Consider the following 18,789-nt stretch of genomic DNA (forward strand, 5'->3'; position numbering starts at 1 on the left):
CCTCCAGAAACTTCCCTGGCGATTTGCTCTAGGAATTACCAAGGGGATTTCCAATAGCAATCCCTCAGGGGATTTCGTCCAGAATTTCCTCTGGGTATTTCACAAAAAAAAAAAAAAAATCATAAGGAAATTTCTCCGGGGATTTTCTTCAGAAATTATTTCGGGGATTTTTTTCAGAGAATTTTTCTGGAAATAGTTCCAGGTAGTTCTTGAAAAATTTGCAACAGGATTTTTTCCGAAGATTTTTTCCATGAATTTCTTAGAGGATTTCCTTCAGGAATGCCCCAGGGGATTTCTTCCAAGAACTTTTCCGAGAATTCCCTCCAAGAAATAATCCGGGGATTCCCTTTGGAGATATTCTCCAAGAATTCCTCCGGGAATTCTTTTGGAGCTCCATCAGGAATTCTTTCGAATTTCCTTCTTAGTTTCTCCAGGAATATCTCTAGAGTTCGTCAATTAGACCATTTCCGTCAGATCCAACCCCCAGTTTTTGTATTTTTCTTCGAAAGACAATCATTTTTAATGAATATTTACACTTTCAGATTTTGTTTATATTCACTCCTGATTTTCTTATAAATTTTTGAAAACATGGATATTCACCACATTTTGAGATAAAAATCGTCGTGCGGCACAGTTGTTTCAACCCTATGAGCTTACAAAGTGGAGATTTTCCCACAACGTTGAATAACACCCCTGCATTGAATGTTTGTAGACATGATGAAATGTCAAAACCCACGATTCCCGCACATGCATGCAACAAAACTGACTCGCTCGTCCATATGAAAAATGAGTAGCAATTATTTTCGTTGTTTAGGAAATTGCTATTTATTGCCTCAAACCGTCACCGGAATGACAAGGACTAAGGATTACCTGAGAAATGGCCATCATCGTACCTGTATTCCAGTACGACATCCAACATCGCCTTGATCTCGTTGCTGAAAGCTGCTGTTGTGCTCCGCGATAGTCCTTGAAATGGATTCCGCGAACTGTCCTGCTCTTCCGTTTTTGCGACCAGTGGAAAATACCATATTGTTGTTATTAATCGGTAATCGATACTCAGCAGGAATCCGGATCAAACCATATGCCAATCGAGGAGCTCTTGCAACCTCGAAACGGGAACTCTTCCGGATTTACAGTTGGGATAAAACAGCCATTTTTCCACTGCACTATGGTCCAGGAATCAGTTTCACGCGGAAAGATGCATTCTGAGCTTTAGAATGAAACATTAGACAAAAACGGTCTTCTACAAAGTTGTTTGTATTAGTTAAGCCCTTTATTTGGTGTTATTGAAAATTAGAGTTTGTTCAGTAAATTAAAAGAAAGCTCATGATCAAATAATTTTTTTCCACGGAAATGGTCTATTACCCCGGAGTTTATCTAGAAACGCCTCTAGAGTTCCTCCAGAAACACATCCGGAGTTCCTCCATAGTTTGTCTAGGATTTTCTTTTGGAGATTCTGTAGGATTTTCTCCAGACTTTCTACAGGAATTTCTTTAAAGTTCTCTGGGTATTCCTTCGGTGCTTCATCGTTTATTCCTACTGAGTTGTTTTAGAAATTCTTTAGGAGTTCTTTCAGCAATTCTTCTGGATGAAATCCAGTATATCCTCCGAAGGTCGTCCAAAGTTCCACCGGGAAGTACTTTGGATTTCCTTCTTAGCTCCTTTGGAATTGTTGCGTAGTTCTTTCGGGTATTCCTCAAGGAATTTTCCGGGTTTCTCCCATGAATTCTTCTGTAGGTCCTCTAACAATTCTTCTGGCGTTCCTTCAGAAATTTCTCCGGAGTTCTTCCTGAAGCTTTGAACAAACCTCGAAGCATATGCTGGGTAAAATCCAAAAGAATTGCTGAAAGAACTCCAGAGGAATTTCTGGAGCAACTCAGGAGGAATCACCGGTGAAGCTCCGAAGGAACTCTAAAGGAATTCCTGTAGGATTTTTAGACAAAACCCTAGAAAATCGCCAAAGGAAATCCTGGAGTAACTACGAAGCAATTCATGGAGAAACTTAGGACGCGTTCCTGGAGAAACTCTGGATGTGTTATTGGAAGAAGTCCGGAAGCGTTTCTAGAGAAACACCGGAGTAATTGCTTAACGAACTCCGAAGAAATTACTGGAAAAACTGAGGAGAAAATTCAAATTCCCACAGTTGGAAAGAAACTCCGGAGGAACTTTCTAGAAATACAAATGAATCGCTGGAGGAATTTCTGGAAGAAATCTAGAAGAATAGACCATTTCCGTCAGATCTTACCCCCTATTTTTATATTTTTCTTCGAAAGTCGATTATTTTTAATGATTATTGACGCTTTTAGAACTAATTTAAATTAACTCCTTATTTTATTATAATTTTTTGAAAACTGGGATATTCGCCACTTTTTGATGTAGAAATTGTCGTGCGGCACAGTTGTTTCAACCCTGTGGGTATACAAATTGGAGATTTTTTCATAAATTTCAATCTCACCCCTGCGTTGAGTGTTTGTAGATATATTGAAATGTCAGTTTCAAATCCGACACACGGAAGAAACGGAGAAATCCATGTTTTGGATCAACTCAGGTGACGAAGATATTGGATTCAGTTTTCTCTTTTATTCTTCCGCTATGCTTATGTTGAGCAAATAGTGACGTCACTATTTGCTATGCATAAGCACAGCGAATAAATAAAAGAAGGAAATAGTGACACGCATACATTATCTTCGACACCTAAATAAATCCAGAACATTGCGGAGAAATCTGTCGTTAGCCCAGAAGCATTTATGTGGTCAAACGGTCGCCGGAACAGTGAAGCCCGCTTCCCCGTTTATTTACCGGACCCATGAGTGCTTCCCGATTTTATATTCCTCTCACAGGTCTCCCTATAGAATTGTCATTTTTGCAGTCCATTCTACCAATCTGAAGGTCCTCCGCCATCACGAAATTCTTCACGACCACATCAACTATCTTCTTTATCTCCCTGTCCGCTGCTGCTGCGGTGCTCCACGAGTTCACAAAAAGGGTTCTGCTTCCCTCCGGCCCGTGGTCGGCAGCAAAATTGTGGAAGGGACGAAGATTTCTAAACGCGAAATTTTGTTACATATGGAAGCTGGGGGAATCTAAACTAAATGATAGATGTGCCAATCGAGGACCTCTTGCAGTCTTCCGGATTTCCAGTTGGGGTAGAACAGCTTCAAATACAGTATGCTGCTACACGGTGAAATCCTTATCGCCAGTCCCCGGTCGACTATAAAACCGGAAGGGAGCAGGATTTTTTTTATACTTAAGGATCATCACAGCAGCCCCAGGCGAAGGAGATGGTGGTTGGGAAATGTTTCATCGTGAATTCCAAATCCATCATCAAACCAAAACGGCATCCAAAAAATATTAACAAAGTGAAGACAGCACAGGAAAACTTCTCATCTTCTTTCCTCTCGGTGAAGCTGCTGCTTGTGATCAGATTGACAAAAAAAACATATTTTGAGCAAATAAAACATAACCTCGAAACTCCATATAAAAAATATCAACATTTCCCGAAGGGAATGTCAACTCCGCACAAACTTTATATAATTCCAGTAGGAACGTCAAGAGCAGGACAGTCAATTGAGGTTAATGGAAGAGAGACAGAAATGGAGAATTTTCCGCGACGTCCCCATGAGTGCTTCTATCTGTCATGATTGATCCGAACCAGCTGATCGATATTCACCACTATGTGGAGAAAAAATCATAGGGGAAAAAGGGGTCGGATAAAATTCGGAGAGAAATAAATTGTAGGGGACCAATGGGTGAACTAACGTGCCGCAAGTTTTTCATTGTTTTCCAATAGTTAGAGGCTTCAAAACATACCGTTTCCTTAGGAAAGTTTGTTCAGTAAATTGACAGAAAGCATATAAGACAATAAAAAATTCCACAGAAATGGTCTATTGCCGGTGGAATCCGGAGGACGTTCCGAGGAATTGCTGGATGATATCCAGAAGAATTGCCGATGGAAATCCGGAATAATTTTTAGAGGAATTCCCAGAATTCCCAGAAGAAGTCTAGAGAAATTCCCGGAGAAACTTTTGAGAAATTTTCTGAGGAACTCTGGACAAACTCCCGGAGGCAATGTAGTGAATTATTCGAAGCAACTTCAGAAGAATTCCAATTCATGTTTACTATGATGGTCCTCTCAATCAACTTTCCAAAGCATTTATGCTTTATGAGTCGATGGGAACTTCAGTAATCGATTCATGGAGGTTTGCCTGTACTTGAGGAACTCTGGAAAATTCTGGAGATATTTCGAAAACAAAAATTAGGACGAAATATGGAGAAAATCCGAAGGAACTCCCGGTGGAGCAGCAAAAAAATAATCCCGGGAGAGTTCTTGAAAAACAAATCTCCGGAGGATTTTTTGGTGGAACTACATGGAGGAAATCCTCGACCCTGAAGGGGAAACCTTAAGAGGAGTTCATGGGACATCCCTGGAGGATTTTTTTGCAAAAATCACCGGATGAATTTCTGAAGAAAATTCCGGTGGAATTCCTGGTTGAAATAATCAAAGGAATTCATTAGCGATACTTTTTGTCTAAACGTCCAAACAATGCGGAACAAACACTTCACGTTATGTCATGCAAACACTGTAGCTGTCAACAATGATAAACAAGAAGCAAGAATTAGGAATTTCACGACGGAATTCTCTCTCTGTCGCTCTTCAAAAAAAACTTGACACAACAAGTTTGACAGGTACTGGCACCGTTGTTTTCAGATTCCCCGAAGGAGGGAAAGAGAACGATTTTCTGATGACGTCACCGTGCAATGGGCAATAGCAACTACAGGTGCGGAAACAGGGTCGTACTCTACCAACCTTGATATCAACGATCGGTGCAGAAATGAAAGAATAGCTAAAATAGAACCGCTTTGCGTATTCATTTTATGCACGCATCTGTGAACACACTGGTGGGCATCGTCTAAGTGATATTATTTAGGATCATTAAACGTTTTTTATAACATGTTGTTATCTTTCAGGACCTGATATGAAATGGGGACAATCGCGGCTACGATCCAGCACATTGAAATTATGAACCGGATGATGTCATCACGAATCTCTCCGGGGAGGCTATGTGTTAGCTATATATGCCACTCATCTGACTTATGGAATAAAACAAGAGAGTACTTTGAAACTAATTATGATATTATGAAAATATTCATGTTGATTTATTTTTAATAATAATGAAACAGGAACTACGGGTGGTCAAAATTTACTCCAGCCTAATAGATTTCAACTGAAGTAAAATTTTGCTACATGTACTTTCTTGCTTCATTATTTCCTACCATGTTTCCATTATAATTACATTAATAAATTTGTATGGTATTCACGCAAAGCAACAATACTGCAAAGGGTTAAAATACAATAAAGAACAGTAAACCAATAATAACACATACATTAGGCTTTTTGTTTGAATTTTATGGTAAAACAATTTTAAACCTATTTGCATTACAGTAAATTGGATGAAAAATGGATAATATAGCCACCATTTGACGAAATGTAAATCCAAAATTTTGTTCGGAAAAATCGGCGATTTTATATGGTGACATTACTTAACCGCCTATTTCCCATACTGTTATTTTCTCAATCACCGTTCATCAAACTGTTAAAAACGTTCACAGAATGTTTGATTTATTGTTATGTATGATGTTATTTGAAATTGTTCAGAAATTGTCGTAAATTGTTGTGTACATTACGGGAAACAGTGGACAAATGGTTCGTGATTATGCGGGATTTGATTAACCATCTTTAGTTTGAAACAACCTATACATTTTTTGTTTGATTTGCAACGGTAAAAACTACTAATATATAAGGTTATTTTAAACTACGAAAAGTGGTTTGAAAAAACAAAGTACAGTTTGGAACAAATCAATTTATTGTTTGTTTTCAACATTTTTTTGGTGAGAAGTCCTGCTCTGCATTCAATGAAAATGATAATGAATTAAAAGATAAAAATGTCAATAAAAAACTGAAATTTATTGTTTACTATTTCTGTAAATATTCTTATTACTGATTGAAAGGTGAATCAGATTAACTTTTTAACTAATAACGAACTTGTTCCACAGAGCTATTTACAAAACACTACACAAAATCCCTCCTTTCCCAAATCCTTAGGCAAAACACTTCACTACCACTATATGTATGACTGATTCCATGTTCTTTTGACCTTGCATCATTCATACGTATATTGGAAGTCTAGAATAGAAGCAAAACTTAAAGAACCTCCTGGTCAAAGATGTTGCGTTGCCTACTTCCTAAACTCCAAAATCCTCGGTGTATTATGGAAGGTGTGAGTTTTTGAACTTATGCTTGAGACTTTTCTCCGTGTAGTTAAATTAGGAATACCATGGCCGGAGAAGGTATAGCGCAATTGAAATTTTGAGGAAAATGATTTATTTTTATTGTTTGATCAAGTTCGGCGATTCAATCAATTTGACATTGTAATCATCACCACCGTCGAAAGCAGTTTTTCTATTCAAAATAGAAAATTGTTCGAAAAAAATTTTGATTGGATAAAAGAATACAGTGAACACATTTTCAAGTAATGTTTCGAGATGTTGTACGAAAAAACTGCCGTAGCACAGATATTTTAGTAGATTTTTCAACGATTCATTTACAACAATACGCATACAACGTTTTCCTATTATCGTCTTTCTAACTCACGAGCATATTGAGACAGAGCTTGCTTTCAACTTAGTATTTTAAGAGCACTTCTACAATTATTAACCCTTAGTCCTTTGTGAACCTTCCTTGGCCTTATGGTAGCTTCCGCGACTTCAAAATACAGCCATGCTGGGTAAGATTCTAATAAATAAATTTTCTTGACTTGCTTTAACATTATCGTGCCTACCACACGATACAAGAAGGATAAAAAAAACTTTGGCAAAGAAATCAAAACTAGATTCCTACATCTCGGCCATTCAGTAGGGTTCATGCAGTTTTTTTCTTTTTGGAGCGTAAAACGTTTCTCTCAATTATCAATAGTTTTTCAAAATGGCTGGAAATAATTTGGATGAAGCACGGTACAGATGCTGAAAAGGTTATAAAACTGTTTTCCAGTTTTATTGCAAAAAGACTTTCTGTTGATATTTTCCAGATCTCGCTGGGGAGTCATCTGATCTCGGCCCACAGGGGGCAGATTAGACTGGCCAACTGAGACGAACGTCGGTGCAAGATGGCGCTTCAGAATGCAGTGGAATTAGAATCCAGGCGTGGAGCGAAAAGGCGGCGGATTGAGTCCGAAGATGAGCCCCCTTTTCTAGGGTTTTCTCCACCGCTTCCGATACGAAATGAATTACACCCTCAAGCGCTTCAGTTTGATTCCACGAATGCGAAACGACGAAAAGCTATCCCAAATCCGATTAACAGTGAAATAGAACTCAGGTGATCAGTCCGTATTCCGAAGAAAATCAACGATAATATGTTCGTGTACTTCAAGTAATCAGTTAATTGTTCAAAGCTTATCTATAGTTATTCTCATGTTCAATGTTGATAAATGAGTTCTGATTAGGTATTAAAGTTTAATTAAGAATAGATTGATAAGATCAAGTTAATGAAGATTGCTTGTTAAGCTGAATTCTAATACAACAAATTTCGAATTTCTTTAAAACGTCTAATGTCAAACCAAAGAGGGAAGGTATTGTAAGATCAAGTTTCAGTGTTGTAGATTTCGATACTAAGGGACAAACCCCTTCAGCTGACTCAACTGGTTTGACAGTTGGCGATCGATAAGATGAAAAGAAGAAACATTGTATGACAGTTTGTGAAGCATAAAACTCAGAGTAAATACACAGAAGGGTGTCTTATCAGCTCAACTGCAAAACTAGAAACCCATAGAAGAGTGCATGGTGACGTCACGATAAATTCTCCTTCTTTGTCCCTCTTTCATCACGCTCAATTGACTGTCCTGCTCTTTGACACTCACTGCTGGAATTGTTTAGATTTTTTTTATATGGAGTTGACATTCACTGCTGGAATTGTTGACATTTTTTTTATATGGAGTTTCGAGGTTAGGTCAGGCGTGCAACGATCTATACCACAGTTATGAATCAAAGATAAGACGATTCCGAAACAAACGCCAAAAGTTATGCTTTCACTAACACACCATTCTTTACCTCGCAGATAAATTGCTTTTATAGTGTTCTGATTCATAAAAAGGCAATCTGACGTTTAATCACCTTTCTTTTTCCTGCACACGCACGCATTTGGATTGTTTTCATACGGAAACCGTTTCCGTATGAAAACAACAACAAAAAAACCCATTTGATCTTGTTGCTGGCAAGAGAAGGGTGCGCGAGCCTTATATGAGTCGATTTGATCCATAATAGGGATCTTCCTTTCCAACTGATCCACATCTGTGTGGTGGATATCGTTTGGATTTCTATTGAAATCGACCATTTTTGATAAGCGATCGTTCAAATATTACGTAACGCAACAGGGGGAGGGAGGGGGTCTTGCATGGTGTTACGATCCTTACAAAAGTTTAAAATTTCCTATATAAAATCTGTTACATGGGGGAGGGAGGGGTTATGAAATTGAGAAATTTTGCGTTACGTAATATTTGAGTGAACCCTAAATAACCGCGAATTTTGGGATGTATTAAAAAAAAAACAACTATATTCTGCAGTGTCAGGAAGATAATTTTGATTTGTACAGCGTCACCACGTTTTTTAATCATATTTTGTTCTGAAAAATGACCCTTAGTTGATCCATAAGTGTGGGGCGACTGTATTTAAATATGTGAACATTTAGGCTATGAACCGTTTCACCAGTTCGTTTAACTATTAGTTAAAATTTGACATTTCGATGGTTATTTTCCCCTCAAATGGTTAAATTAAACTTCGCGGTCGACCCATTTCGGCTTTGACAGTCGAGTAGTTATTTCAGAACAAAGTTGACAGATGATTAGTTATTCTCAAATTCACGGGAGCAGAAAATAACTTTCGCACTGTCAAGTTTAACCATGCTCCAGAGCAGGGTTATTTCTAACCGGAGGGGAAATAACTATCGAGCTGTCAAACTAAAAGTTAAACGAATCGGTGAACCGGTTCACAGCCTTAAATGTCCAAAAATGGAATTTCATTATTATTATTAATATTATTATTTACATGCTTTCAATGTTCTATTATGATATTCTTTCTACGAGCGCAAGGGAGGCACATATAATAGCATTTTTCAAACTGTCCGATATAACTCACTGCTGAGTGATTCCAAGCAACAGCACCAAAATTTGGTAAATTTTTTAATTCATTTTTTTCTATTGAGCTGAAACTTTGCACAGTTTTCCAGTTCCATCTAAATCGTCATTTTCCGATTTCAAATCTTCAAGTTGAGTCACGACTAACTTTTCAAAAGGGTGTATGTGAAAATGGTTCAAAAATATTCAAAAAGCTGCACAGCAAAAACGGTTCGTTCGATTGTTAGACAACTAAAGAAACAAAGTTTGACAACTAAATAAAGATTCCAAAAAAAAATACACACAGTAAAAAAATTTTTTTTTTTGCATTAAAAAACATAATTTTTGACACAAAAACTCAAATATCTCAAAACCCTATCGGAATACCAACGTAATTTTTTGAGGGAAAACGGTCCATTATATTAGCTATTTACCATAAAAATTTGGTGATGGTAAACCAATAAACATTTAGTAGAAAAAAAATTTTTTTTTGGTGTAAATTATTACGGGAACCGCAGTTTGTTGCTGATTTTATTGTTAAGGGCCTTGCGTGAATTAAACAAGTCGTTTTCATGTATTCATTAGTATTATGTATATTATATGTATATATATTATGTATATGTAGAAATATTATATGTATATGTATATATTTTTTTTTTTTTTTTTTTTGTTTATTAAGGCACTCCGTGCTCGTGGCCACTACTGTGCCGGAATCAGTTTTATCTGTATCTTCCTTACCGATACAGTTCTATTTTTAACTAATCTATATTTACATTTGCTTTCACTCTCTTCTGCTCTTTTGCTCTCACACCGAGCAGGTAGGAGAGTGCTCTGCTGTTGGTCCAATCGATTGCCATAAGCCATAGTCCGTTGCTCTTTTGCGGTGGTTCGTTTTGCCGTTTTCCTGAGTCGTTTGAGGCTAGCTGCCTGCGAAGTGGGTCAATTTGTCTCAGTCACCATCTGATACTGACGGAGGATGGATGTGCTCCCCTATGCACGGTCCTCCGTGCGGCGTCTTCTGGTGGCTGGACGGTTTATTTTTTGGAGGGGCTGGGAATTGAATCCATGACCTTCCGCTTATGAAGCGAAAGCGTAACCTCAAGGCTACGGACCCCCCTATATGTATATATGTATAAATTAAAATGAATTAACAGATTACACGAAAATATTTTTTTTTTTACCAGGATATTTTTTTTTAGAGTATGATCGATGAGTTTCTAAATGTTATATATAAACTTTAAAAGTTTTGGATTTGGGTACACCGGGGATTCGCTGGTTGGAACACGACTGCCTTCCATCTAGCGAATCCGACCCGTTAGTAGGAAAGACTGACAGCTGGTGAAAATGCTTCACACGAACGCATCTGGACAGCAAATCGCCACAAAACGCACATATACATACGCATTTGTTCTATATCTGGAGACTTCGAAGCGACGATACTCAGACGTCAAAGTCAGTTTGACATTTTCTGTTGACATTTGAGTGCTTTTAGTTGGAATATTTTCCAACCAGCGAACATCCAACCATCGAGTCATTCCATGTAGCGGAACCCCAACGAGCGAATCCCCACTGTATGCGTTATGAGATCATGAAAACATTTTATTAATACTTATTTATTTATTTATTGTTATTCAATTTTTTTACAATATCGAACACTTTTGCATCATTATCAGTACAATTCGAGTATAGTTTTGCTTTAATTTTATTTTCTGACAATGGAATGAAACAGTGAAATTTTTGGGTTCCTTGGATCGTTTTCGCGTTATTATATTGCTCGCTGAGCTCTGATACCGTTAATTCGTACTCTTCAGTAGTAGTAAAACAAAATGATAATTTTGTTAAATCTTCTTCTTTTCTGCGATTCGCCCAATCAAATAGTTCTTTTGCAGTTTTAATTGGATGCTCACGTTCTTTGGCTAAACTTGCTCTTGTGGCCATGCGCTTTATGGTTCCTCCAATAGCATCACAAGGACCTTTGCCATGTGACGTAGCAAAGAAATTCCATTCTGCATCAATTCCGTACTTTGATTTAAATTGACATAGGCTCGAAAAATTCTTACGGTTTTTGTACTGCGATGCTGCTCCATCAGACATGAAATATATCTTTCTGATTTCTTTATCCTTATCAACGCGTAAAAAGTTAATCATTTTGGCAATGAACAAATTTACAGATACTGAGTCGTGTCTTAAATCTTCGGAAATTACAATAAAACTAAAATGTTCAATTTGCGTACTTCCATTGAAATAAATAACGAATGGATGAATTGCTCGTTAGATTTTAATAAACAAAATCACTTTTAAGTTTTTACTGACTAGTTTGGTGTCGTTTGCTTGACTGAAGACAAATTTTACAATTAAATCTTTTATAACCATAGTGGTAGTATATTTTTAGCTTTTTCGTGAGTATGTTCATGGTATGTACCTATCATGTTTTTGATGTTGTTGAAGTTACTCGCTTTCTCCCAAATATGATTAACAAAGTCTATTCTCTACCAAGGCGGGTCTATACCCAGGTGTAATCAGATTTTAACTTTGTGGAGAAAACCAGCGCCGAGAAAACCGACCTGCTTTACGTATACTAGATCACCTGGGTATAGACCCGCCTTGTTCTCTACGAGGTAAACTTTTTGCAGGTAAACTAGTCGTATACCTGTATAGAAAACTTTTTTTGTAGCTTTTGTCTTCAATATTAGATTTCTTATAGGTTTCTTTTATCAAAAGGTTTCAACACTATTGAGAGAATTTTTCTTCAGTTACGTACAATAAAAAATATGACACTATCAAGACTTTAGATCACAACACTGGATCGCGTCTAACTTTCTAATAGATGCTAAAATAGTTATGAATAATTAAATAAAATATCTTGAAAACAACTTGTTAACCTCATGTTGTACCCTTAACAAAAAATTCAGCAACAAACTGCGGTCCTAAAAAAAATTAACAATAATAAAAAAAAATTTCACTAAGTGTCAAATTTGTGAAATATTTGAAATGTCATAACTTTTTTGTTTATTGGCTTACCATCACCAAATTTTTATGGTAGATAGCTAATATAATGGACCGTTTTCCCTCAAAAAATTACGTTGGTATTCCGATAGGGTTTTGAGATATTTGAGTTTTTGTGACAAAAATGATGTTTTTCAATGCAAAAAAAAATTTTTTTTACTGTGTGTATTTTTTTTTTGGAATCTTTATTTAGTTGTCTAACTTTGTTTCTTTAGTTGTCTAACAATCGAACGAACCGTTTTTGCTGTGCAGCTTTTTGAATATTTTTGAACCATTTCCACATACACCCTTTTGAAAAGTTAGTCGTGACTCAACTTGAAGATTTGATATCGGAAAATGACGATTTAGATGGAACTGAAAAACTGTGCAAAGTTTCAGATATTTTTGAAATGGTCGATCAGAATCGACTTGCATGCCTCCGTGAAATCCCTCTGCTGGGTAGCAAGACTAATACGGTTGATGTCAATTGAACAAGTTCAGAAAATCGTGGATAGCCATCATGTTATATGTGTATTTTTACTAATTCATGGTTTTCAATGCATTCCTGATATGAGATTTTTTTTTTTTTTGTAATCGAATATAAATCTTTCATGTGGGTTATGAAACCGCTGATCTAGAAGTCCTAATTAGATAAATACTAGTCATGAATATGCACAAGGTTTCGGTGGTAAACTACACATGCGTACACGAAACATAATGGCCTATAAACGACAACACAATATGAGCAATTATAATTCCCACTCTTTCGTCGTAAAGTGTTTAAACCTTATACATGACCGGTCTTAGCTTTCCCCTTTGTCTAAACTGGCCACGTTGTTTATGGCTGGTACCTTAGGCTAGATACCATTGTCTTATCCGCCAAGATCTGTTCATCTCATCTCTTCGTGTTGAGAAGTCGGAGAGTTCACGATGTCGGATACAGGAAGTGAGACTAGCGTATCATTGGAATGTGATGACTCGATAGATGATGAAATCTTCCCAGAAATACTAAAAACTTCAAAAGGCAAGGATTTTTACTTACGTATGAAGGATTTACCTACTAAGCCAACAGAAAAACCGGTAAGTTTGATTATGTTTTACGAAGAGGAAGCACGTGTACTTTGAGGTTGTTGTTGTTGTTTGAGAGGGACTTTAACTCGAAGGCCATTCGTCCCTTTCTTTGAGGTTATCTTTTGGCAATGCGTATTGGAAAAGTATAATGATCACGTTGTTTCCTAACACACAAAAAGGCACGCGCTTGCTAACATCACATCTATCAACCATGAATTGTTTCACGACGATATAAAAAACAGTGTATAAATAAACCATACCGTAATTTGTACAATTGTGAATAATTATTTTTTATCCTTTAATTACAGATCGATAATTCCCACTACTGGGAATGTCGAGAGCATGCGCCGAAAATCAAACGGGATGGTAGCAAACGCTCCTCCTTCCAAAACGGATAGCACCACAAAATTTCACAAACTAATCACAACCATGGAAACGACCCTAAAAAGATTCTTGAATTCAAAATGAGGAATACACTCAAGTGGCGTGCTTTAGAAGATTCCAGTGGCCTGCCAGAGTGATTCGGAATACCTCAGCAGATGGTCTGTCTATTACAGTATCAACAATGAAATTCCTAGGACAACCAACCAGATCGAGGCCTGGCATAGGCGCTGGAACAGTTTAGTTGTGAGTCATGTAGGAATCTTGAAAATGTTGAAAGAATTCCAGCTGGAAGAAAAGCATTCCCGCGAACAAATTCTGGCTCTAATGTCTGCTAATTCCAGTCGGATACAAAAAACAGGAGCGGAAGAAAACGATAAAAAAATTAGTTAGTGATTTTGACAACTACGAATTGTACGATTATTTAACGGCTGTTGCTACTAATCTTCTGTAATTTGGGAAAGGATCTCAGTTTTTTCGGGATCTGTTTTTCAGTCGCCCTTACCACAAATCTTTAATTATGTATATAAACATTATTAACCATTTAGAATAACATAGAAAATAAGTAGTTTACAATTGTTATTAGAAAGACAACATTTTAAACTGTTTTTGATATTGCCTGAAAGAGTAAATTGTTTTGTTTGAAATGAAAAATCCCAAACTATTACAAAACAGATTCAGTTGTTACTAAAATAAAACGGTAACTAAATGCTAAAATCTTCAATTTAAGAATGTAGAGAAAACATATTGAGGTTATGCCAAATGTCTGTTATGCCAAATGATCCTCATCTTTCACTTAGTTAAAAATAATGCCAAATGTCTGTTATGCCAAATGACCGTTATGCCAAATGTCCTTTATGCCAAATGGCTTTATGCCAAATCGTCCGCTCGCCTGACAACCGATTGAAAGGAATACGTTGAATGAAAAGTTCCAACAAAAAAAAAAAAACGCACAGAAATCTCGTGGAATGTCTATGTAAAGCTAGTTCAACACATGAGAGGGTATGAGTCTACCCACAAAAAAAATCTAAATACTTCATTGAAGGATTCCGTTCCAAGAAATGATTTCTCCCGAAGAGTTATCCGACGCCATATCCGACTTTCTTAAAAACAAACAACGAACGGTGGAAATTCTACAGAGCAGAAATGCAATCGCTGTCCCATGATGTAAGAACTAACATTGAAAATTATAATGTTGTAGAATCATTTCAACAAACATAGCTGAACAGAAGAAAATACAATTGACAAGCATAACATTTTCTTTGTTTACATGTTACTTACGTTATTGTTCATTGGGACGCCTTAACAAATGTCAAAGTTAATAGAAATCGTGGATATAACTGATAAATATCAAAAAGTCAAAGTCAAAGGAGGGAGACATTGGGTGTCATGGATGTCAAGCTAAAATATATAAACGACCTCATTTATTTCAATTTAAAGTTTTTAGAATTTGGAGAATCTCAACTATACGATTTCTATCACCCACTTGCCCCACGATACCTTATACTTTATTTTTAGCTTATACATGGTAAGACTGATCACCCATGTCATGTTCGATAATGATGAAAATGTCGTTACTTATTAAAATCACGTCGAATTTGAAGGCCAAAATCTTACTTAGTTGCTTTTTGGGTTATTTTGGAATTGCGGTGTTTACACACTTAAATTATTTTACGGATTCCTGTAAAATCTCAACAGCTGAGCAGTTCGGTGAAATAAATTAACGGATTACGGTAAATTTTTACAATATTCGGTGAAAAATCACCGGAATCCGTAAAATTCCGACGGAATTACGGTGTTTTATTTCACCGAACTGTTCAGCTGTTGAGATTACGGTGAAATTCACCGTATGAGCTTAGTGTGTCAGTCATCTCTCCCTTACTCGATATTCGGTATCTCGATATCGAGTTAGAGAACCATAGTAAAAGTTGGTTTTCATGGCTACCTACCTCGATGGTCCATTGGATCGCATATGCACTGGTTTTGTGTACTGTAACTCGATACCTCCCTAACTCGATGGTCCCTTCAATATCAAGTTATGGAGAGTGGACTGTATTTCAAATTATGGCTTTGAACAACACAGCGAATCAGTAGTGCAATACTTTTCAAAAGCAACCCTTATCCTGCACTTCAACTGACGCATTGCCATAATTACCATATGCGACATTGAGTCGACCATAAATTCAGGCGACAATAAATTTCACGGTCACAAAGTCTCTCTGGTACGTTCGAATCGGACCATGGAGAAGGATTTCGGATATATGGTCATAAAACACTCCAAACATTTACGATTCACGAAGGTTGTAACTCAACATGTAACAAGACTTGGTACTTTATTCCACTAGTTTTTGGTGTCAGGTGGTGAGTCTTTTTTTTTTCGGGAAGCATTTTTGTATTTTCTTATTTTACATAAATCTTCTTGGTGAGTTTGTATCAACTAGAGTAACTATGTTTCCCTAACGACAAGCGGCCAAAGTCGGCAAAGGCCAAAATATTTCCATCTACTTGGCGCTTGCAACTTACTGTGCTAAGAAACGATATTGAATGAGGATAAATCTAGGTTACAAAAGGCGTTGTGTGATGGGACTAACTAGTTTGGATAATAAATTATAAAAACTGCCTTCAAGTTAAATGAATGAAGAAGCGATAAGATGAACAAGGGTGGGAGGATGAAGAAATGGAGCAAAGTTATTCCGGCAGAAAGTGCAGTGTCGTATCTCGATGAGGCATTCTTTCTCGAATGGCGCAGCCTTGGGTCTCGGCTATATGGCTCTCCAATGGATTGCATTTTTTTTGTACTCTACGCATGAGCCTCGTTCCTTCGAGAACTGTCAGTGAGGCAATTTATTTAGAATTATGGACATGATTGATGATGGTTGAGGCAACCATTTTTTCAAGGATTATGATTCTGGCATAGCTTTAGAATCTCGAACGGCATGGAACGTGGTCTTGGTTCATGACTGCCACCTTGTTCTCTATATAATGGCATAACGTACAGAAAAGCCGTACTTTATTTAGAGAATTTTTCATTAGACGAGAGAATGTGGAACTGCACCAATTGGCGGAAACAAAAGATAAGACGTGCAGTGAATAAATCCACGCAAAAGTTGATCTTATGCCGAGTAGAGGCCCAAAGCTCATTCGTTTGCAGTAGCATACTTTCTACCGGAAAGCCCGTCGGCGACGATAATGACGACGATGGCGAAAATAGGAAAGTCAAACCATACCTCTACGTGTACTACCGACTACCTCTCAAACAGCAAATCCAAACCGCAACCTCGAAAACATAAAATTAATATCATTTGAGAGGAACGAAAACGTTCAACGGGAAATCCACTGCTGCCGCAGGATGTACAATGCATGGTGGGAAAAACCGAGCGGCTGGAAAATCCAGCCGGAAAAGTTTGTCTTCTGCAACTGCAGTAGCGTGGTGCTATCGATAGACCTAAATCGTTCCAATTTCCAAGTGGCGAATTTTCGGCCGCTCCATCGAGATGTGCAAGGATGCGCATTTTACGAGATTTGAGAAATCGATTCTCAACAGCGGTATGCCGTCCATCAACATCCATGGAGCTTTAGCCAACAAGCCACGTCTGGCCTTCTACTAACTACGAGATCATTATTTATGGTCTACATTCAAACGAGAAGAATTCATCAACGTTGTTTCATTGATTCTCCAAAGAAAACGGAACGAGTCGTTCTATCAAGCTTCTATAAATACAACGATAGCCAAATGCACTAAACCAAACTTGACATCTCTCTCAAAATCAAATTCCCTGTTCTCCTTCTTAGCTTTTACCTCGCTGCAACGGTGGTGGTGACGGTGGATTAATACCTTTTCGTTTGCGGAGAGATTCCGTAGGGCCTTGGGTCGGCCTCAGTAACTGTCGGAAGTTGAACGGCCCAAGGTATGAGTCGGCATTCTTGTTCTTCTGGAAAATGATCGCCTGTTCGACCGAATCAAATGAGTTCAACGAATTCGAACCACTGCTGCCACTACTCAAACTGCTACTGTTTGAGCTCATGTGATGCCTGTGGTGATGATGCTTGACTGTTCTTAGGTTTGGCGTTTTGACGTCGATATTCAAATACTTTGAAACGTTCAAATGGTGATACTCTTTGGCATCCATCGTTGAGGGATGTGATCGGTTGCTACCCTTGTTAGACTCCAACTCAGCAAATGAAGTCACGTGAGGACTAAACCTATAAACTCCGTTCATCAGTTCGCATACTCCTTGTCCACAGCTCAGACCACTTTCTTTCTGATTTTGATTCTGTGCCCGTCTTCGGTGGTTCAGCAGAAAGTTTGTATCGCCGAACATTCGCATAACCGGACTCTTGCTGTCGATCTTCGTTTCCTCGGAAATGTTCTGATACTCGTGGTGATCGATTATCCTCTTCTGAGCAATTTGCTGACTTGGTTGCGGAATTGGCATGGGGGCTTTCTTCTTGGGCTCCTTTCGTGGTTTCTCAGCGGAACTGCTCAACGCGGACGACGTTCCCGAAGTGGGCGACGTAGATTTTTCCTTCTCCTTGTCCTTCTTCGCTTTTTTCTCTTTCTTCTTCTTCTCTTTGTTCTCCTTCTCCTTCAGCTTGTACTCTTGCTTGGAACTCTGCTTCTTGACTTTGACCTGACCAGCGGAAGGGCTTGGCGTGGACTCCGGCTGGCGATACGACTGATCACGGGACGATGGCGACGGTGAATGTTGCTCTACGTTGTTCGGTGAGTAGCGCAGAATTTGGTGACCATTGGGGTTCAGGTAACTGAAGGCCGGTATGTGACGGATGTGAGCCGGTTCGTTGTTGTGGTGGTTGTTGGATCTGCAAAAAGGAGGGAATAGTCTCAGTGTTGGGGTAAAAAATGGCGGTCTATGCGTGTTCTTGATATGACAATAATACTATAATACAAGTGTCGGGATGAACAGTCTGAAATTATAATTAGGTGATAGGTATTACAGTTTATATTTTATTATTTACTTTCGCGATGTTCCACAAAGTATCTTTGTTTGCATATATAAATCAGTGGTGCTCAAGCTGGAGAATTCCACTGGCCAAATAAGGTTTTTTTTCAAAACTGTGGACCGCATGAATACCCTTCTTCTTCTTCTTCTTCTTCTTTTTCTTCTTGGCATTACGTCCTCACCGGGAAATAGCTTGCTTCCCAGCCTAGTATTTTTATGAGCACTTT

The 18,789-nt window shown here is 37.9% G+C and overlaps 1 protein-coding gene across 9 annotated transcripts in view; it reads right to left on the reverse strand.

Annotated features, from left to right (window-relative positions):
• Nucleotides 1–15,885: 15,885 nt before the first annotated feature.
• Nucleotides 15,886–18,789, reverse strand: part of LOC5572723 (myosin-IIIb) — a 396,695-nt gene continuing 393,791 nt past the window's right edge. For 7 of the 9 annotated variants that reach the window (XM_001660491.2, XM_021851363.1, XM_021851359.1 and 4 more), the window contains one exon: nucleotides 15,886–18,422. In XM_001660491.2, coding sequence (XP_001660541.1) covers nucleotides 17,390–18,422 — 1,033 coding nt within the window. In that variant the 3' untranslated portion in view covers nucleotides 15,886–17,389. The remainder of the gene's footprint in view (nucleotides 18,423–18,789) is intronic. The other 2 variants (XM_001660490.2, XM_021851365.1) reach the window with 2 other exon arrangements.

The sequence above is a fragment of the Aedes aegypti genome, chromosome 3, assembly GCF_002204515.2.
Source record: "Aedes aegypti strain LVP_AGWG chromosome 3, AaegL5.0 Primary Assembly, whole genome shotgun sequence".
Classification (NCBI taxonomy): Eukaryota; Metazoa; Arthropoda; class Insecta; order Diptera; family Culicidae; genus Aedes; species Aedes aegypti.